The following is a 23,297-nucleotide window of genomic DNA, read 5'->3' as shown; positions in this document are numbered from 1 at the left end:
GCAAGAACCTGCTACCTTTGAAAGAAGGATCAAATATAAGCTAATATCCCCCAAATCCTGATGAGTTTTGCTGCCAATTTGTCAACAGTCTGCCAAGAGAATAAAGATGGACAAGGGAGAAGAAGTTGTACATTCACAGGAACACTATGCTACGTGTGTTCTGTGTGTGAACAGTAAAATATGTAACTCTGCCTGTGAGCCTCAGAAAGCACATTCCAAGAGAAGGAACAACAGAATGCCAGAATCATTTCCCAAATTAAGAACACAACAGCAGAAGGCTGGTGAAGGAAAGCTGCTGACTACCAGCTTACAGACTGCAGACACCCACAGGCCTGTGAAATAGTCATATTTTCAGCACACATATTTCCTTTAGAGGAAGGTCTGATAAAACATGTCTGTTCTATTCTTTTAAACATTCAGAAAAAGAGTATATCTATTGCTCTCCAGGAGAAACTAAGGATACCGTCCTTACTATGCAAAAATAAGCCATAGATGCATGCTCTAGAAATGCAAATTTAGGAAAAAATCTTTATAAAAAGGTAGTCCATTAATCAAAGAATGTTCTACTTCATTCTTCAGAAGGAAATGATCATATAAAAGGTTATATTAAATATCAAATACCATACTGAATAAGATTCCTAGGGATATAAGATAAGATTATAAAGTCAGTTTTCCAGTAAATGCTTTATGAAAACCATAAACCTTGGCTGAAATAAGAAGGGAGCTAGCATGGGGGTAGTGTTGCAAAATAAGTAATTTTAAAAATAAATCATTTTACTGTTTCTCAGGATCTTTTTTTGAGCTGAACTGTACAGCTTTACCACTGTACTTTACCACTGTGAGGAGAAGTAGTTTTGAAAAGGAACGCTTTGGTATAAATATGACATCTGCTTAGAGCTTGGAGCATCTGTCATATAAGGGGAGGCTAAGAGAAACAGGACTGTGCAGCCTGGAGAAGGGAAGTCACCAAGGAATCTTATGATGGTGCAAAATTACCCAATTTGGAAGGAGGGCAGGGAGTTCAGAAGATGGAATCACACCCTTCTCAGTCATGCCCAGTAACAGGACAAGAAGCAATAGGCACGAACTGAAGCACAGAAAATTATGTTTAAGCACATTTCCATCACTGGAGATATCCAAAACTCAACTCAGCAATGTCCTGAGTAACCCTCTGTGGATGACCTTGCTTCAAGCAGGAGCCAGAGCAGAAAAATCTCCAGTTCACTAGGACTGTATGATACTAAGGTATCAGCAAAACCAGTGACAGATGATTTAAGATATTATTATCTCTTGGCTAAATGAAAACCAATTTTAAGTAAAATATAAACTGACATAAAATAGATCCATTAATTTTTAGATCTCTGGGATGGCTATAAAATGTGTCTATTGTAGTAGTAAAGTCACAGAATACTAATAATGGACATATCCTGTCATTAATAGATTATGAAAACAGTATTTCCAGAAAAATTAAAACCCTTATGCATATGTACATTACAACTAAGCACCTAAAGAATGATACAAAGCACTTTTAAGATAATATTATATATATAAAATATATGTATGTATTTTAAATATAAATTCTAGTTATGTGAGTAGACAGATACAGTATACTTATCTACCCACAGTGATTTCAGCCAAGTAGTATATTTCACTATAAAAAAATATACAGTTACAATCAGAATTTAATTAGCATTTTCTCTTCTTTATTGCAAAGGTGTAAAAAGAAATAAATTCATGACAACTGCATACATCTGGAATGGCTTCAGGATACAAGACCTAATGGATCTAGACATTTTTTATTTAACAGCCCATGAAATCCCATAACTCCCCTAAAATGCTACTCTCTTCAGACGTGCCCCTGACCTTCTGCAAGCTGCAGAAACTTGGCACATTCTTCTACAGCTTGCCAAACTTTTGAAACAAACACTTTGTGCTTACACTTCACTTTTTCAACATCACTTCTGGGAAAACAGATCTCTTGAACTCTTAAATAAAATCATTTAAATAAATTTTTTAAAAATGTTTGAGGCTCCTTGGTAGAAATCCTAACATTCAGAGATTACACAGAGATCGGTCCTTGAATTACAAACATAAAATGCTAGATACCAGCACTACAGCTCATGTGGGATTTAGAGTCCTCTATTTTTATTCTCAGGCTTGCTACAGGCTGATGCTTCAGGAACAGAATGAGGCAGGACATAATCAGAGTGACACTGAAAATATCTGCAAATATACTAAAAAGAGGAGATAGAATCAAATTCAGACGAAACGAGACTCATCTGCAGGAGAGATGCACAGTACAGGAGTACAGTGTTAGGAGAAGGCATGAAGAAACTTAAGTTCTGGGATTTCTTTAGACTTTGACAGATAGTCCTGAATGAATGGTCTGTGGCCACCAGCAACACCATCTAGAACAGTTTTAACCTAGTGCAAAATCAAATTCTGAATTTGCTGGAAACCAGAGGAAAAGAACACTAGTCAGTAATTATACAGACTACATAAAAAGAGAAATGAAAATCAAAGCAGAAGTTGATTACAGGAATAAACTTCCCTTTTTAAGCTGGGAGATGATGCAGGGCTCGACTCTGGGAGAAGAGATATAAACAACAGGTGAATGAGGGAACTAAGAAGGAAAAAGGAGAACAAACATAACATGGCTCTTCTGTGTTTAACAACTTGAGATTCCTCTAACACAGCTAGGTTTTCACAGTGAATTACTTCCTCTGCTGGGGGTGAGGAGGGAGATGTACAGCACTTAGCAGAAGCATTTAGAGAAGAACAGTTCATAAATATGTGACAAGAAGTTAGCTTTGCTTAAACACACAGAAAACTCATGTCAACAGCACATTTAGCCTGATGCCAATCATAGAACTCACTATCATGCTTCATGTGTTTAAAAATGTTCTGAAGTTTAGCAACTTCCCATTTTTTTGTCAGATAATTCTGACAACTATTGGTGAATCATGATCACTGCAGCACAAAAGCATGGCGATTTGGTGGCAAATCACTTCTGATTATGTATGAAAAAAACCACCTGCTTTACTATCCACTAGACCTTTCAACAAAATGTTTTAATTTAACAGTCTCAACTAGGTGTGGCTACACAAGAGGTGCATGGCAATTCTTCAATGGCACCTGACCATACATGGGTTTTATCCCACAGTAAAGGAGAAATAAACAAACTCACTGCAGCTACACTTTGACAGGACAAACTCTTTTGAATTGACAGCAGTGCAAAACAGCATGCACATACCTGAACTACATAATTTTAAACTCTATGGATTTAGAGTTACTATTCTTGCACATATCAGACCATTCAAAATCAGGACATTGACATTTCGACACTTGCAGTCCACTAAGTAAAAATACGTCTGGTTTATACAGTGAACGCACAGCTCTGTTACATGTAAATCAGATGAACATACCATAAAATTAAAGAGCTACACAAGTATTTCAAAGAGACTTCTCTCTCTCAACAACTTCCGCAGAAAAACATGGGAAAAGATGGGAGTTACCATCTCATCATGTGCCAAAAGTAATTACCACCTATCATCACAATGAACTACAAGATCAAATTCAGCAGTTTCCTAATTTTTATTCCAGCCACACATGTAAATATGGCTATTTTTTATCACTGTATCCATCAGGCAAATGCAGTTTTAAAACTACCTTTGTCAAGGAAAAACTGTGAAATACAATACTGGAGAAAGATGAATGAGTTCATGTAAAAAATCAAATAACCTAAAGCAAAAGCCACAGAATCAGAATTCTGGTACCGTCTCTAGCAGACACCCTCTCTCACACATGCATAACATTTAATTTCCTCACATATGATATAAAAAAGTAATCTCAAAAAAATTACTCGCAGCTATTTCACAATCACTTTTTTGAGACACAGGAATGGAATATATTGCAGTAAATAATTAAAGCGACAAGCGATTGAGGAAATGAGGAACAGACAAACCTGTCTTTCACAAATACATTTTATATTGAATTGTGAGCTGAGGGCTCTGCTACCTTTGACTTACTTTACCCCATTCTTTACAACCTGGTCAGCCACTGTTTCATGGTCCACCCCCCTCCGATACTGCACTTATCTGTAAACAGACAAGAAAATTTGCGACACAAATGCAAAACATCTAGGTGCTAGTCAAATCTCGTGAAGCTAACTTCCACAACCATTTTCATTCCCGGGCCATCTGTGTGTGCAATTTCAGGGCTTTGTCCCCAGGGGAGGCTTTGGGAAGTATGTCTGCATGTGCCTACACTTGTATTTAGTCTTCAAAAATTACAACATCATTTAAGCTCCGACTGAAGAGAATTATATAGCTGGTTAAAAAGCAAGTTCAAAGTGCATATTTTTCTTTTTAAAAACCCTTTAGGGAAATAGAACGAATAGTTGCACATTACTAAACAAAATCTTACTTAAATGACACCGATCACATGCAAAATTCTAGATACTGTACATTCTACAGCTTTGTTTCTGGCCTTGCTGCAGATCCTCTCTGGACCTGGCACTGCTACTTCCTATTTTTCTCTCAAAATATGGATTTAATAGAAAACTTATATAACAAAGAGGAATTTACTTACCTGCAATAAGATCACATCATGTTGACTGTCAGAAGGACTAAAAATACACTGCTAATAATTTGCAGTAGTCCTGAGAACTTAGTACTGTATTTTTTAAGTGAGAATACCTAATATATCAAGTTCTTGCTAAAAGCTGATTACTCAGACACCAGAGCATTACTCGGAGTGGAGAAAATGAACTCCAAGAAATTACACTTCTTTCAGTTAAGTAGTGGTTTTACTGATTTAGTTTTGTCATGAAAACTACAAGTTTTCAATCAGAAGTGACTGCTATCACTGACTGCACACCTGATTAACAACAGAAGTATTAACAGACTGTGGTGCATGTAAAGTACAGATAAAGGTTTGACCTTTAGGAAGAGATAAAAGAAATAATTTATTTCTACTTGTATTCTATTAAAACTAAACTGCCAGTTACAAAATAGAACACGAAGATGTGTAAAAATGCACAATGAAGTATCTTAATATACCAGATAGCATACAACATTTGAGAACTTATCTACGGAAGGCAAACCTTTTACCTGTATTTCTCTGATATTTACAGCAGCAAGTTAGGTAACATACCTATTTCTACTTAGAAAGGAAGTGCTAACAACAGACTTGTTGATACAGAAGAAACAACAACTATTTCACATACTGAAAATCATATTAGAGTGCTTAAGAACAGCAATTGTCAAGATATTCCACACCACTGAGAAGTATTCTCATACAGAAGAATATTTAGTATGTTGTATGACTAGTGCTCATTAACAAACATTAAAAAGAATAAATATAAATTACATTCATATAGTTAAAATTCAATTTCAAATGCTTTTATTTTCAACATTAGTATCAGATTAGACCATAACGGGTAAAAAAGAAAACACTTAAGAATCCCTCTACAGGGTCTAAAAGCTGCTTTCCAAACGTCTACAAACATGTGGGATGCTTTGTTAAACACCAGACTTGTAATTTAATGAAATTAAAATCGGGTATTGATTGTCATTTTACAGGTGAGAGCTCTTCTGTAGGAAACCCAAACAAACAGGGACAAATAAGAGTAGCATGGAAATATAGGAAGGAAATCAAGTTTTATTACACCTCAACCTGCTATTTTCATTATTTAAGCAGTAAGAACTGACTATCCTAACCCAGAAAGCGTCAAACAAGAATTAATTTTATTGTTTCAGTAAAAGCAGTTCACCACTTTAGTATTCTAAACAGAAGCTGCAAATTAATATGAATCAAGTATCAGACATTGCTGTAGTATTTTAAGTATTCACAGTAGAAATAACACATTTTTATTGCTGAAGTGAAATTTTAAATAGAAAGCTTTAGTTCCTCAAAATATTTTCAACAGCAGTTCCTCTAAAAATAGCAGGAAGGAAAAAACCATTATGCTGCATTTGAAACAATATTCTGCTCTTGAGAATTACGTGTTCACACACTCTTTAGACACAGTCGTAGAAGTCAAAATCATAGATGTCTCTTTTGCTCTTAGCTGTGAAAACATTTATTCCTTTTAACCTTTTAATTATTTGTCCACAGATAGCAGACAGCTTTCTCTTACTTAACCTTATGATCCTAATAGTTCTCAGAAATCTGACACAGAAATTAAGGCTTTAAGTCAATAGAACAAAAAATCCGTTAAATGCTGGGCTTCAAATAGCAGCATTCATCTATCTTTCTCAAAATTATTTACTGCCAAATTATGATGCTCAACAGTAGGGTATTAACATGACAAAACGTTTTGGGAGAGGTGATACAAGAAAAGCAATAGTCTGCTCACATTTTATTCTGATCAGTTCCGTCTCACCTAGTCGACATGCTTTTGTTATCTGCGTTAAATAATGTAATTTGATTCATTTTCTTTTTTTCTATTACTTACAGCCTCTTTACAATGTTTGCTGATGTATAATAAGGACAAAAGTTATAGACAACAAAGATAAAGACAAAGATATGGGAAATGTACACTTTTCTATTGTATTTCCATAACTGAAAGGCAATTTCATTTTTTCATTAAAGTTCCAGTAAGTTAAGTACGCACGTACTCTATATATACCTTCCACACAGCTGAAACGATTAGAAAGTTTTTCAAGTTACTATAAAGTCCTAATGCAAATACTAGTCAACAAAAGCCATGAAGTCTCCTGAAATAAGTAAAATATAGACATAATTCTGTAATAAACAGAACAATCTATCTGCAAGGATAATATATAATATACATATATATACAGTCTCGATGGAGACTGGGTGTCACTACCTACAACTAAGGAAACTATCACCAGGATGAGCTCTAAATCTCACAATAGAACTGATTCCACATGAAAGTGGCAAGAAGAGCAGCAACTTTTCACTACCGATAGTAGAGCAGCAAGGAGCAGTGGCCTTCAGTGTCTCAAGACAAAAACATTCTGTAAAGGATCAGATGAATTTTATTTGTGCTTCAAGACCCATGACTGAAATGCAACCTTACAGGAACCATTCAGACTGACGGTTTTGGCTGGCACTGTCATTTTGCACAATAAAGCAATGCCTGTCAAAAGAGAGGAACAGCAAGAACTGTTGGACTTTCTATTTCAATGTTTTTTTTTCCCAAAATACAGCATGCAAGGCAAAATAAAACATTAAAGATTCCACATAAGATTAATATATCAGATGTTTTCATCTGCAATAACTACTGGATAGGAATACTTCACTGATTTGTTCAGATTATCCCATGCTTCTGAATTCTAACTTGTAAAATTCATTCTCCCTCTTGGTCTTAATTTATGACTCAAATCCTATGCTCTACTTAACAGGAAACATCTACAAAGAACATTTTGAGTTCTGAAAGATAGTACCATCAATAGATTCACAAAACACTTTCAAAAAAGCTAACAGGGCAACGGACACGGGTTTATTGTGAAAATGCACAGGGCTGTAAAGCATCTATAAACTGAAAGATCACTTCAGGGAAAAAAAAACAAAAACAAAAAGAAAGCAAAGTTTGATAGCTTCTACCACACTGGAGAACAGGTCTATGTCTCAATTATAAAAATATGCCCTTTAATATATACTCTTTACTACCTTCTCTCTTTTAGATGTTAGGTTGCTTACACCGATAAGATGAACAAAATTAAGGCTGACTTGCAAAACTCTGTCTCTACAATTCCTTTTCCTGAATTTATGGAAAGCTACCATCTACAAACTCCAACAGCACCAATTAATGTTTTTTAGACTTAGACATATACTACCTCACCTGGGTGATTTTTTCCCAGTTTTATTCAATATTTATGATTTTTCTTTCTCAATCTCAATTTATTAACAGAATATAAAGACCAAAACTAAGTAACCTGGACACCCTCATAATCAGTTAAACTAAATAAAAAACAATAAATTACGCAGAAACAAAAGGGCCAGGTTACTCAGTGCTCAATGTAAAAATACTAGTAATTGTATAAAGCTTCCTTAGGCTTTATTACAGCAGTTCGGAAAATTAATTAGGACATTTTAATTATTGTTATTCCATTTTAGTATCAATTTCCTTCATTCTTTATACCAACAGCGCTTCTAAATTTTTCCAGTATTGCTTGCAATACCTTTAGCACTTTTGAAGACCACAGAAGAAATCAGCTACTAAAATAAGTAATTTCTGAAACCTCATTCATTCAATTCCACCCACAAGAGAGAAATATCAGAATTCTGCCGTATTTCTGAAAGGCAAACATCTTCCAATTACTCTGCAACTTTAGGTAGGTCCTTAAAAGTTGTTCACACTCTCCCCACCTACCTCAATTTACTGTCTTGTCCCTGCTTTGTACCAGTATAAAAGTTTTACTCCTTGGAGCATATCAACATCTTGATCAAGGTTATCACCTGCCCAACAGATTGTTTTAAAATATCAGGCAGCTCCCTGATGTAATTGTCCATTTGGAGAATTACACTGGAGAGTGTTACACTGGAATTACACTGGAGAATTACTTTACCAAACAAAACAGCTCTTGTGATAGTAATGAAACTCAATGCATTATGAAAAAAGGCATTTTAGCAAACAGTGTCCTACCACCTTCATACTCAGAGCTTTGCAAAAATACTTTCTAATACGACAGTGACAGAAAGATGGTCTAGCAGGGCTTACTAAAACAAAGTTTACCTTCTGAACTGGAAAATTTTCATTTCAATCTCAGCATGCAATCCTACCCCCTGGAATGCTTTATGTATACCTTTTCTTTATCAAGCCCTTATTTAAGCCCTTTTTGAGGTCTCAGTAAATATTAATCAATTTCAAATCAGAAATGCTCTTTAAGGACTGGAAGCTGAAATACTCAACTGAATGACAAATCTATTTTAAAATATACAATATTTCAAATACGTCCAGGAAAATAAATTATGTGAGCAACACCAGGAAAGGTTAACCTTCTGACAAACAGATGACTTTCACTCACAGCCTAGACTAAAACCAATAGAAGAACATCTATGTCAACATTCACTGAAGGTGAATTTAGCATCAGAAGAGCCAATTCCCAGAAGAAAAGTTTGTATTAAATCTTCCAGGCAAATACAGCTTAGTACAGAGAAGTCTGGGCTGCAGACTCCTTTCAGTAAGTTTATGCTATTCAATATATTTAACAGGTGTCTCCTATTTTTTAACAGTAAAAATAGGACTGTGGAGCCAGCTGAACACAGTCCATTATTCACTGCCAAGATCTCTTATCCAAATACTGTAGCTGAAAAACCCCCACAACTATGAACTACATTTTATTTGTCATTTCCTAATTTTTGCAGAATACAAAAAGCTTAAGCCATGCATGGTCTATTATACTGGATTTCTATTAACAGTTGATAGGTCAAAGACAAAACATTGCTTTAATATTTGCCATTTAGTTGCTAGAGTCAGTAAAACTCCAGAGACTGGCATGAAAATATATCCATTTCATACTAAGAATGGCAGCCTGTAAAAACTATTAATTAGTTTGAACTGACTGCAAAATAGCGAACTTCAGCTCTTCATAAAAATAGAATTTCTCTAACTCTTTTTCAGAAGGCACAAAAAGGAAGAGAGGAGGCTTGCATTACCTCTTTCACTATATGGTACAAGTGCAGGCATTCACAGGTGAAAAGGTATGGTTCCTATCTAAAATGTCTGAATTTCAGTATTTAAACACAGTAGTATAAAATTGAGGATGATACTGTAAATACCAAGTCTTCCCTTAGAGATCAGGACAAATGTACTGGTCACATAAATGACTCTACTAAGCAAAATGTACACTGTCTATCACCCATTTCATATGGGTTAATTATTTACCAAAAGTACTTGACAACATATTTTACCATTTTTGTTGTGTTAGGATTCTCTCTGCACCCCCTGTGGCTCTGTGGCACTACCACACAGAGAGAAAGAGAGACTCACACCTGACTCCAAGCAAGTCGAACAGGAAAAGACCTCTTTATTTACATTACATGTCTGTTTATAGAATTCCAACCATGAGCATGGATTGGACAGCGATGATGAGACCTCTTGACTGCCTTCGTTCCCTCACACGTCCACCAATCTTCTTCCAAAGAGGAATGCAAAACAATAATTGTTTAGAAGAAAGAATGTGAGAAAGTGTAAAAACAATCTGTCAACATCAGAAGGCTGAAACACCACGACAACACATGCCCCTATCAAAAAAGTGTACTTCAGTTTGTACTGCTAAAACTGGAGAAAATAACTGCTAGTAAAGTCCCTATGAACTAATCAGAAGTCGTTTGTTTACAATCTAGCAATAAAAGTGCAACAGACTAATTTGAAAACAGATGAGTATTTTAAAAGTGTAACAACTACAAGTGTAAACAAATTCACAGATAACCATTTCAAACTTTATGTGCAATACAGCAACATAACACAGGCAGCAACTAGACAACAATACAGCATAAATGAAGTAACTTCTCCTCCCCTGTAGTTTGGCCACTCACTCCCATTTTTCTGGCTATTTTGTCAGAAGCATTTGTGAACCAGATCAGAAGCAGCCACCAGAAAGAGACTTATTTTCCAGCCAAGCTTCTTCTGCAATGCTGTGACTAACTGGTACTGTAAGTTGGGCTCCCCCAGGGTAAAAACAAAAAAATGGGACCATGGCAAAGTAGTGGAAATGAAAGGGTAGCAGAACTGGGTCACGCTGCCCCCAATCAAATCAGTTTACCCAGTGGCAGAACTGCAATCTTTGACCAGGTACTTCCAAACAACCTGTCATAGTTTTGATTTGCCAATTTAAATATACTTATTTTTTCGTTGTGAGACAGAACCAGGAGCAGAAGCAAGGCAGGCCTAAAACTTAAAAGGGTATAAAAAGAAATTTATTAACTACACAAAGAAGGGGGGGAACAAAAACAAATTCAGAATAAGGTTTTCAGACCACTCCCTCCTCCCCCTTTCCATTCCTTTTTAACAACAACATACAAAGACACTTCAGTTAGTTCCCTACTAAAATAATCTTACTCAGTTCACTTTAGAGAGAGGAGCTTCCTCTTGTTTGGCTATAGGGATCTCTTTCTTAAAAGGGGGAAGGAAACAGTTTTCTTTTGACTTCACTTTCACAAGTAGCAGCCGCCCGGGAACCTGCAATCCTGGCACTCCTCCCAGCTTCACAGCCTTCCCAGAACTGTGCTTGTGGGCCATGTCGAACTCACAGGGTATTACTTTTAAGACTGAACTGTTCCAAAACAAAAGTTATTTTCATCTCTTTTCTCTCTGTTCACGCTTCATCCTCAGAAAACCAAGACCCTCTTTTTTCCTTGAGGTAAAAGATTTTCAACACAGGTGCTTTTTGGTGAAATGATCTATCAAATGGAACACTTCAACCGTTTATGTGTTTTCTCCATGGTTTATAGGAATATTCAATGTAACATCAGTTAATCCCTACAACGTACAAAAGGATTTTTAGCCATCTTCACAGCATCTCCTCATTCTCCTTCCATTTAAAGAAACAGCTTTTGCTTCACTGAGTATCTTTTTTCTTCTTTCTCACTTCGAGGAGGATTGAAAACTCTGCAAGTCTTATCTGAGCATTGAAAGAGTTAAGATTTTACACAAGGAAAAACAAGGCTACAGCACTGGAGCTTCGAGCTGGAAAAGGAGAAGAATGGGGGGCGGAATCAGCTGGGATCTTAAATCAGCCTCTCTGGGTCTCCCTGGCCACTGTGGATGGCCACCGCTCCTCCCTGCCGGGCCATGCCAGCTCCCCAGCCAGGGGCCCGGCCCTGCCCCCTGCCAGGCCCGGGTGGTGTTACCTGCACTGCTGCCGGAAAAGAAAGAGAGCTTTTTTCTGGGTTATCTCCTTCAAAATGTGTGTTCATGGAGCGAACTAACTTTCTCCAATTGGTTGTTCAGGCTGTCAATAACCAAACCAGCCTCCAATTGGTCCCATCAACTCCCAGAGGGACTTCTCATAGAGAGAACCTCTCTCTGAGTTTCTTCTCCCCAGGTGAAACCAGCACACAGCTGAAGTTAGGGAGAACGCACACACCAGCCCTTGCTTTTGGTTAACTCAGCCCTGATGTAATTGAACAACTGTCTACAAAATTACTGCATTGTTAACTGCCACATAAATAAATCAATGGGACAAAAAACAATAGAGGAAGCCATAAATTTGATGACCACATGTCACTATATAGGACCCTTCCAAGCAGCTATTCTTGTGGAAGTAGTTACTGTTATGAAGTCAACACATTAACAACCGTCAGTCCTACAATATCAAATATTTCTACAATGTAAACTGAGAACGCACCACTCTCAATTTTCCCCATTTGCCATTTGAGTTAACCCTTCAAAAGACTTGGCTGAACAAGATGTTGACAGAGTTTTTATTCTAAGTCTTTACTGCCAAGCATCCTTTTCAGTTCAGGGACGCTTTCACAATATACCACAGGAAATGGAGGACACCATTTAGGAACCTAGAAGACAAGCTGACATAATAAAGGAACCAAGACCCTACAACAAAGTACACTGCCATATCCTACTTTTGTAGTAAAACACTGAACCAAATGGGAAATTACAAGCCCTTAAAATTAGCACATTTCAATTTTGGAAGATACTGACAACAGGTACACATCAGATTCAATAAATATTGGGCAAGGGATACAAAATTACTATTTCAAAATTAAATTCCATGAACCACAGATACAGTTAAAAAAACAGCAGTGGAGAGGGATATTATCTTTGTCAGTAACAATAACTAGACTTGAAGAGCAACTGGTCAAAGTTATTAAATTAGGAAACCACTTAATTTTTTGCCCTGCTGCTTCCCCTATGAAAAGAAGTAATATTATGAAAATATTATTTCTAAATACAAAGGTTTCATTATTCAAGTAAAAGGTACTAGATGTATTTAACACTATATCTGGACAAAAAGCAAAACAACAAAACTGTCACTTTAAAAAAATGAGCTATGATCACATTTTACAGTATCCATGTTGTAATACATGATATCATTAATACAGGAGATCCTGTGAGTGATGTGGAAGAGGCCCCAGTTTGTATAAAAACTCCTTAGATTATTAATGTAAATTACTAGGTTTTGCTAAATTGTATTATCCTAGGCATATAAATAATAGAATTGCCTACATTTAAAAGTTGCAGCATTAAAATTCTGATCTGAAGCTATAGGCAAAATCTCTAAGCTCAAGCATGGTCTTTAACGTGACAGGGAGACTTCTGCCTCCAAGAATTCACATTAATCTAACTGCCATCATTCAATACAGACCTGCTAGTAGAAATTGTATTTTGCTGCATGGCAATAGTGCTGGCTATTACTGCTGCCACCACATCACCTATTTTAAAAGACGATCCTTGTCTCAGACAGTTTATCACAGTAACATGCAGGAAGAGAAAAGGAATGAAGACAGTTTCAGAAATCAAGCCAATTGTGAGAGAAACTCACACTGAAGCACTTCACCTCAATACCGCACCTGAGAGGAGAAAAAAATGCACCAGTAACACTCTGCTACATAGACTCACTGTCCTTCACATGCAGCAGAACATTCTGAATGTTCATATGGGAAATATCTCAAAACACTGGTGACATATATACATCAGATTCAAGAAAAATCGACTGCCAGAAAAAATAAGAAAAAAATGGTAAAGTTAATTATTCTGCCTTTGTAAACTTTACAAGGCTAGAAATATGCCTGCCCACGTGCTTTCACATATTTTAATTTTTCAAGCTCAGCTATCATAGTGAGTGATAAAAATTAAATGCAAAATATTATCATAATGAGTAATAAAATAAAAGTAATATGATATAAATATTTATATTTTTAGGTTATTTATTTACAGCCCATTATGTTATATAGTTAAGAAGTAACACAGAAATATTCTGGGATTAGATGCAACTGTCCTGATGGGTCATAAACAAAAGTTGTCTGGAAAGCATGCTAGGAATGGGACAAAATAAGAGGAGCAGCAAGTAACAAAAAAATTTAGAAACTGTTGATTACTGCCTATAAAAATCTGAGACAAGTATTCATTAGTTTCCAGTAACTTCATATATAAAGAAAGGATAGAAAAAATGGAACTGTAAGGCATGAATACTCTACACAGAGATATTAACATATACATTCAAAATTAATACATACTGATGAAACACGTAAGAACCTTTTATTTTAATGCTTCTTCAGTTCCAGTAACATTCTCTACATATATAAATCTAAGTAAGCAGACATATTTTCAAAGAGTTTATTTAAATAAAAAAACACTGCATAGGACATATCCATTGAAAAACACAGATTTTCAGTAATAAAATTCAGCAAATTATACTTCATGCATATAAGGAACAAACCCTCTAGACACAAATACAAAGGCAGGCAACACAAATTACCCTTCTTTCACCTCCAAAAAAGCGCTAATAAGCCCAATTCCTCTCACCCACTCACCTAAGTTTAGATACTTAACCTGAGGTGTTTACAGGAGGACTGCCATCACCCTGCAGTCATCTCACAGGCTCTACCTCTCTCCTCACACTGTCAAGAGACCGTGAATGAATACTGATTCTGATCTTGGCTGACAACAGTAACTCCTTAAATTAGACAGGATGATAAATAGCCACCAATTAAATTATGCTGTCTCTGAAAGAAAATATATCTATGAAGACATATATAAATGATTCCACAGTCTACAGCTGGCATATGAATATTCCTTCTGTTTCTATTTACAAATACATACACACAGAAATATGCCCACATTCAAGTACAGATGGCTCACATGGTGTCACATTTCAATATCCTCAAGGAACAACAATTCTAACAAAAAGATACTCTCAAAACTATTCAAACTCTGGGTACAGTTTAAATAATCTACAATTCTTGCACTCACTCTCAGAAAAATCTGCACTAAATTAGTAACAATTTCATAACTGAACTCCTGCTTTGCCAAATAATAACCAGCTGCTGGAAAATAATGTTTCCCAGAACGAAAAGAAAATAGCCAATTTAAAGATAAATTACAATTAAAATGAGAATAACTACTTAAGCAGTCTGCAAAGAACTTACTTCTCAATGAAAGGGGCTAGCTAGATGCGTATCACCAGAAAGGAGCAACTCTGTCAGTACGTAATGAAGGAAATAAAGCTAGCAATAAAAACCAAATTAGACCAAAAAAAAAAGTGTTACTTCACAAAAGAGCGTACAGGAGGGTTTTAAACACTGCAAAACACTCTCTGCACTTTTAAAATACTGTAGAAAGGTTGTGAGGCCTGAAAAACAATCCATACATTCTGACTAATATGAGAGAAGCTGTAACATGCTTTCTCCAAGAAACAAAGGTACAAAGTCTGTACTTGTTCACTCTTTTTTGTTTCAGCTCATGTGTTTTGCACCAAGAACTTCCAGTTTACATACCCTTTGTCTCTTTTGTGAGCATATGATGTGCACAGCATTCTCATGAAGCACAAAAGTTAGGAAGTTTTACATAGACACAAAATAGACAGTAACATTAAACACTGAAAAACTTTAAAAAATGATCAGGTATTTTGACTAGAACTCATGACAGTTTTACCCAAGCCCCTATTTGCACTGAATAATTTTACTTACAGTGTCAAATCTACTTAAGTTCTCTGCATTTTTGCATGACTGACCTAAGAAAACTCTCAACCTAGTCAAACAATTACTGATACTAAAACTTTTCACTTTATTTGCAGAACACTGGTATTGGTAATTCATTCTGAAAGATGCAAGCACTATATATAATAGTTAATTATACCTGGTATGCAAATTACATCCAAACTGATACTGAACAGTTATTTTCAGCCTACAAGGAACAGTAGGTATGAGTACTTAGTACATACCCTAGTTTCATTATATGCATTTTCCAGTCATTTCTCCAACACTTAATCATAAAAATCCAAACTGTGTAGGGCTTTCAGATTACTCTTACAAAAGAGTCAACACTGCCAATACATTATGCCAGCAGCCTAACAGAACTTTAGATTTTATTCTTGAAGCCAGATACTAAGATTCATAGAATCCCAGATTATATACTGAATCAATCCTTTTAATTTTTTGACTTTCAAAACACATGTTTGCTTTAAATGAGATCAGTTAGCAGAGATGGTAAGAAGGCAGAGCAGTTTTTTTAATGTGTTTCTGCACCCAAAGTATTCCACCAAAGATACCTGTACTAGTGAATCAAAATTTAAAAACTCACAGGAACTACCTTCTGTATTCTAAATGTGTTTGAAATGTTCATAGGATATGCTTACAAAAAGGCCAAGATTGTAATGAAACTCTAGAGAACCATCTAGTCCAATCAGCTGCTTAAAGCACAGTCAGCTAAAGGAGGCTGCTCAGGCTCCTGTCCAGAGTATCAACAGGGATGGAAAATCCACACCGTTCCCCATCAGTCTGTCAGCTCCCAGGAACCATGCCCTGCTGTCAAAACCTTTCAAGGGCAGTTGTAGATTCTCTGTGATTACATCAACCAGCTCCTGCAGCACTCTGGGATGGACCTCATCAGGTACCATGAACTTCTATACATCAGGTTTATCTAAACATTTCAGTCTGACTCACAGAGGGTAAATCTTCCTTAAGCCAGACTTTCCCTCTGGTCAGCTGGACACGGGATTCCTGAGGGCAACACTTACCAGTAAAGACCAAGGCAAAGCAGACAGCGAGTGCCTGATCTGCGTCCTTTATCACTAGATTCTTCACCCCATTCAGTAGAAAACGCACATTTTTCCTTGTTTTCCTTTTGTTGCTGATACACCTGTACCAGCCCTTCTTCCTGCTGCCCTTCACATCCTTCCCCAGATTCAACTCCACATGTGCTTTGGCTTTCCTAACTTCATCCCTGCCCCTGCGTACTCAGAGTCTCTGTGGTCTCACTGGGTCACACAACTTTCTCTCACCTCTTGTAAAACTCCATTTTACGTCTGGATTTTGTCAGGAGCTTACTATATATCCACACAGGGCTCTTATTCAGCTTTTTATGATTTGCTCTTCATCAGGAAGAACTACTCTTGAGGGAAGAAAACTTGAAATAAGTGCCACCTGCTCTCCCTGGATGTCTCTTCTAACACACACTATTTCTTCTAGGCTACTCTACAATATAACTCAGCTGATTAAACTAATGTTTTGATGAAATGTTTTTGCCAAAGACAGCTGCTGGGATCTTCTGGGAAACCTTTTTATTAACACTGTATTATGTAAGTAACATCAGTTTTATTGACTGAAACTTGAAAAGCAATTTCAACATAGTCATGTCTATCCTTTGCCATCTTAGTTGCACCAAAATGAATTAGTAATGTAATCTGAAAACGATTTTATTGCTTTCATAACTCATATTTAATCGAGTACTTACCATAATCTAAATCTAAAACACATAGGTAAATGGAATAAATATAACTGTTAAAATCTGCTCCACCTGATAAACATATTTTTTCAGTAAACACTTGACTTACCACAACACTAAGCATACTTTTTAAAGGTGTGTGCCTCATCATCTGACAACCTACAATGTCTAGTGAGAAAAACAAACTCAGTTACAGCATATATAACTAAAGAATCATGAACTACACATCTGGGAGTCATGCTGGCATTCACATCAGAGAAAAAAGTCTCAACTGCTAAAATGTGGAAAAAATTACCCTTCAGAAAAGTTCAGTTCCTTTCAACTGATTACAAAAATTAAGCAATTCTAAAAAGTTAATCCCTCTAGAAAAGTAAACAGTTTCATGAAAATTGGCATGTTACCTAGTCTAGTCACTGCACTTTTAAAATTTGCTATTGCAAAAGCTAAGGGAAATAAAAAGTAAAATATTATTAATCAATCTAACCTGGACATCAAGTGATATAGTGAAAGAATTTTATTTTCTTCTAATATAGGGGGTCCTCTAATGTAGGAGTGTCCCAGCTGAAAACATGACCTTCCCAATCAAGACGGAAATTTTTAGTCTTTTTTTAGTGCAATGAACATCATCAGAAGCAGAAGAGGTACTAACTTGTGTTTGGCAAAACTTTGAAGAAACAAATGCATTCATTGAGAATTTAGACCCGACAGCATCTACTTCCAACAGAAGTCCTGCATCTCTGCAGGGCACGTTGAGAAGAGCTCTATCGCCACTCACTGGGCAGCTGCAGAACTCTGAGGCTTGAAAAACAGCACAGGGCTGATTACAGAGCTGCTGCATGGACAGGCAACTCAGTTACATTGAGGACACAAGTCTGGCAGAAGTTTTTCTTCCTGCCTTTAGCTCTCACATGCCATGTATTTAAGGACGTCATGCTTCACTGTTTACCTGCACCTCAACTATTTCTTAACCCTGAGGCCAGAGCCAAAGGCTTACCTCCCTCCCAGTCAAATAACACTGTAATGGCAAATGGCTGTGTTCAAAATACTAAGGTAGAACATGTGAACTTATGCTGGGTTTAAAACAGTGTAGAACTATCAACACAGAAAAACTGGATTGGGGTTGCTGGGTTTTGGTTTTGCTTTCAGTTGCCTTTTTTTTCAACTGCAGTATATGTAGACACATCATATTTGGATTACACCAGTATTTTAAGTTTCCTATAAGCAAAAAAATACTCTCCTACTTTCTACCAAGAGAGAATATTCTGTTCACAGAAATCACAGAATACCCTGACTGGAAGGAATCCACAGGGATCATCAAAGGCCACCTCCTTGCCCTGCACATGATAGCGTGAAGAACAGCACCATGTGCCTTCCCAAAAGATTGTGTGTATGTTTGTACATACTCGTTTCACTGCTCCTTTTCACACACCGAAAGAGCATACAAATATGGTACTTCTTCCACACATCTGCTTTTCTTGCTGTTCTGACAGGATCACTGATTTACAAGCCATCTTCAACACTGCCTACTTATGAAATTTCTAGGTCAGAGTCTTGTCAACAGTGTTTTTCACAGTAACCACCCAATGTGATGATCAACTTAGTTTAACACCTTTTTCTGGTAGACTCCTAATTCTTCTTCCCATTCCACAAAAAAATGCAAAATATGGACCAGAAACTGTCATCTTCATCACTGTTTTTCTTCTGTGTGTCTGTCTCAGCTTATCAGGTTCATGCACACACATTGCAGCAGATACAAATACTCCTCACACAGTTCCATGATAGCTGAAAACCCACAGAGGGCCACCACCTCCCAAACAATCCCCCCATGTCCCCTGCAACTTTGACAATCAGCAAATAACAAGCTGCACAAATTCTGGTGCCTGAGAAGCTCATTCCTTATTCCCTCCCCCAGAGAAGCACTGAGACCCGACCTAACAAACACCAGACAGTGAGATCTCACTCATCCACACAAACAGACGTATGGAGTAGACAGAGACTAACAAAACCACGGTGGGGCTTCTAACACCATCACTGCCTCATCTTAAGAGAAAAACATGCTGAGCAGACTAATAAAGCATAAACGTGGTAATGACAATTTTAGCTAAGCAACAGTGGGCCTGCTTATAAAATTCATCATATTCATTTCTGCCATGCACGCTACCTCAGAGTCACTCTACCGTAAGAAATGAAGCTGAATTAATAACTTTCCATTCTTTCTTTTATTTAGCCCCCTTGCTTCTTCATGAGTTTTTCTTTTAGATCTCCTTTACTCCACAAGTAACACAAACCAAGAACCAACCTTTGTTACTTTCTAGTGCTATGTCTTTGCTTTTGTTCTAGAATGCTACACAATCCAACTCAGATTTTTTTTTAACTGTTACCACACTTTGATAATTCAGGAAACAATCCACCTTAAGTATTTAATAATTTGCAGGAATCTGCTTATGCTGTACAAATTCAAGAAACAGACCACACAGGCCTGAATACAATTACAGCAACCACTTTCTGCCAGAGTAAAATCTATGTGATTGGGGTTTTTTTAAGATAAAAATCTGTCTGAAAGTTATGTACCCCAACAGCACCATATCACCATCACTTCCTGACCTGGAGAGTGTGCTGGAGTAACTGATGGAAACTTTAAGTTCAAGTGAGAACCTCTATTGAGCCTCAGATATGAACGTTAACTTCTTTAGCACATCTGTTGTAAGTCATTCAGAGTTTCTCAGCAGTTCTTATAAGCACCTCTGATGAGAGATAGTTCTCCCTACGTTCACAAAAAATGCTTACATTGCTATTGATGGGTGAAGCTTTTGTCTTGTTTCTTAACCAAAAGGTAATGGAGAACTCAGCTTCAAAGACCAAGTGAAGATATTAAAAGCATCAAAAATTACCTGCTGTTCAGTATGTCCCTACCCTAAACCCCATCTACAACAAAATATTTGCCACTGTTCCAAAGACTTACTGCACATCAAAAAATATACCGAAAAATCAAAAAAGAACATAAGAGAAAAGATATCCAAAGCAATCCAACAACATCTAAACCAAAATACAAGGGAGACACAAGTATAACAGAAGACAGAAATTAAAAAATCAATCTGTTTAATATAGGTGAGTACAGGATATATTACTGATACAAGATTATTAAAAATATTTAGCAATCTCAGTATTCCTAAAAGGACAGAATGGATTTACCTTTCTGTACATCGAGCTATGATTTACTTCAGGTGATAAAAACTGATATGTTAATTGACTATTAATTTGTACATTCTGTGTTTTCAACTATTAATATTAATGTAACCTACTTACACAACTACTGCATTAAATCTATTGATTAATACAATGGCAGGATACTTAGAACTTATTAAGTTTAACTTGCTCTTAATTTAAACTCAACTTTGAAAGGCTTCAAATTTTTTTTTCAAAAATTACAGGCCTCAGGAACACAAAAGAATCAACTGAAGTCACTGACTGAACAGTGTCACTATTTGAGTGACCAGTTGAAAACTCAATTTAAATATTTGAAAATAGGCCTTTTCTCAAAGAAATTTTGTGTTTATTCATTACCTTTTTTTTTTTAAATCAGACCCAACAATACACACAGACTGTTTATTATGATATATAAACTTGCCTGCTTTAAACTTCCAAGTGTTCTCTCTTCCACATCGCCCAGAGAGCCCTTTTTCGGCATGACATTTCTTAAGACAAAAAGTATAACAGCACAGGAGCACCTACTGACATCTTGGCAATACTTCTACAAGGAAAATATCATCTCTGATCTGGGACAACAAAGCAAAGATGCTCCCAAAAGTAAAGAAAGGATAAAAACTCCTAGGTCAAAGAATTCTGAAGATTTTAGGGGGACCATTCTCAGAACTGTTTCCTCCCCCTCCAGTGGAGGTCTGGCCAAATTATGTAGTTAATACCCGATTTATAGTCCACCTCTTCCTCTTCTAACACACCTGTACTCCGAAAGGACTTCCTGCCTGAAGCATAACAAGACAACGGAACCACTTTTTAGCATCCTTCCGGAACTGCCAAACTCCCAGTACTCAGGAGGCAGTCGGAGCAGCTCCCTGGACCTGACCTAACAAAGCTCTAGGCAGATTCACAGCGCATCAGCTGCTTGGCAGGATTCCCCAGGGCACTGTGCGCAGGGAAACAGGCTTACTCTCGGTAAGGAAAAAAAGACACATTTTCAAGAGTGGCTAAAGCATTACTTATGCTATGGCTTATCACCTTGCATCCTAATTACCCTTTCAGTTTTCAAATCCAGGTAATTTTTCATGTCTTGACTACTGTACTCTTTGTTGCTGTTATGAGAATAGGCAAAGACACCATGGAATATACACTTCGTTTCACAGGTGACAGCACCACCAAAGGCAAGAACTTATTTAGTACCAGACAGTAAAGGCAGAATGAAAGAAATTACCACTTTTCAAATTACGAAAACTACCAACGCAGCTACTAGCAAATTACTAGTGTTTAGAGAAGGGATTAAAATATCATGCAGCAGCTTTTCAGTCAATGAAAAAAGAATAAAACAACATTAGTACCTCTTATTTTCAGCCAAATTTGCACCTTCATCCTTGAGCTCCTTACTTCTCCTTACACAATCTTCTAAGAGAACTTCCTTTCTTCTCTTAGCTGCATGCACCCAGTTAGCATCATCATCGTCACCCAGATCCCTGTCATCCGCAGCTTCTGCTTCGAACTGCTGAGAAGTAGCTTTTGAGACCTTCTCACCGATCTTTCTCTTCCACCCAAACGAAGCCATCTGGAGAACTAGGAAGAATGCATTTTAAGTCGTTAGGTAATTTATATTTAAGAACACAGCAGGAAAATCGCACCTCGCTCGAACAGTAATACAGAGCGGCGCTCCCCCACACGAAGTGTATCTGACCGGCTGCACCCGGGCAGTCCCTGAGGCACGCTCGGCCCCGATGCCCGGCGGTACCTGCCGCCGCCGCCCGCCGCCTCTCCCGGCTGCAAGCGCCAAGCCAGCCCCGGGCCGCTGCAGGAAGCGGAAAGGCGGGGCGGCGGCGCAGGAACCGGGCGGCAGCAGGAAGGAGCTGGGGTGGCGGTGCCCGACGCCCGGCGGCGCTCCCTGGAGCCGCAGTTCGCCGGCCGCTTGCGTGCCGTGAGGCGCCCGGCGGGCCCCCCGCTCCTGAGGGAGCGCCGGAGCGGGGCCGGAGGGCACAGAGCAGCCGGGCCTGGCAGTGCCACCGGCCGAGGTGCTCGAGTGTCACACAGGGACAGGGCAGTGCCCGCCGTGTACGGACTGCGCCCTGGGACAGCAGCGCCCGCCACGGGGAGGCGGCTCCGCCCGGGGAGTCCCGCAGGGAGAAGTGACCCAGGCTCACAAGGATGGGTATTCCTCTGAACGGGACTAAGCTGAATCATGGTTTTAAAAAGTTAAGATTTTTGCTAAGAGTAGAAGTAGTTTCCATGACCAAGATGTAAGTTAGGTAGGTAAATGGTAGGTTAATAATTATTAGATGCTTAGGCTAGAGCTAATTGGTATCATTATCTGCTATTATAAATTTACGTACAGAAGAACGTAAAATAAGTAAGCTGCTAACCATGAAGCACGGAGCCTTGGATCGTGCCAGAGGGTCACTGAGACCTGATGAAGACTCTCCTGACTTCATCCTTCGAGACCACTGACCCATTTCGAGAACACCGACCCAATTCAAGAGAAGAACTGCGCACGTGTGAAGGACGAATGGGCTCATTTTAATATGGGATGGGGATGGGAGGTGCTGGGGTTATGCATATGTATTGTATGTAAGATCTTGGGGAATAAATAGATGGCAAAGAACCTTGTTCGGGACGGTCACGCCTTTCGGAGGTGACTCCCGTGCCGCCCGCCGGTGAATAAACATATCACTTTCTAACTTTAATTAGTTAGAGGGTCTTTGTCCGT

General features: G+C 37.7%; 1 protein-coding gene and 1 long non-coding RNA gene across 2 annotated transcripts in view; one reads left to right on the top strand and one right to left on the bottom strand.

Moving 5' to 3' along the window:
* TTC33 (tetratricopeptide repeat domain 33) overlaps positions 1 to 22,404 on the bottom strand; it is a 42,629-nt gene extending 20,225 nt beyond the window's left edge. Inside the window, exons 1-2 of the mRNA XM_088156032.1 lie at positions 22,329 to 22,404; positions 21,928 to 22,156 (exon numbers count right to left, since the gene is read on the bottom strand). Of these exons, the coding sequence (XP_088012158.1) occupies positions 21,928 to 22,148 (221 nt within the window). The 5' untranslated portion in view covers positions 22,149 to 22,156; positions 22,329 to 22,404. The remainder of the gene's footprint in view (positions 1 to 21,927; positions 22,157 to 22,328) is intronic.
* Positions 22,405 to 22,544: 140 nt separating this feature from the next.
* Positions 22,545 to 23,192, top strand: LOC148219906 (uncharacterized). The gene is made up of 2 exons (XR_015799255.1): positions 22,545 to 22,839; positions 22,926 to 23,192. It is a non-coding gene; the product is annotated as an uncharacterized LOC148219906 (long non-coding RNA).
* Positions 23,193 to 23,297: the final 105 nt, after the last annotated feature.

Source organism: Sturnus vulgaris, chromosome Z, assembly GCF_052056855.1.
Source record: "Sturnus vulgaris isolate bStuVul1 chromosome Z, bStuVul1.hap1, whole genome shotgun sequence".
NCBI classification, from domain to species: Eukaryota; Metazoa; Chordata; class Aves; order Passeriformes; family Sturnidae; genus Sturnus; species Sturnus vulgaris.
This window is presented reverse-complemented; position numbering and strand designations above follow the sequence as displayed.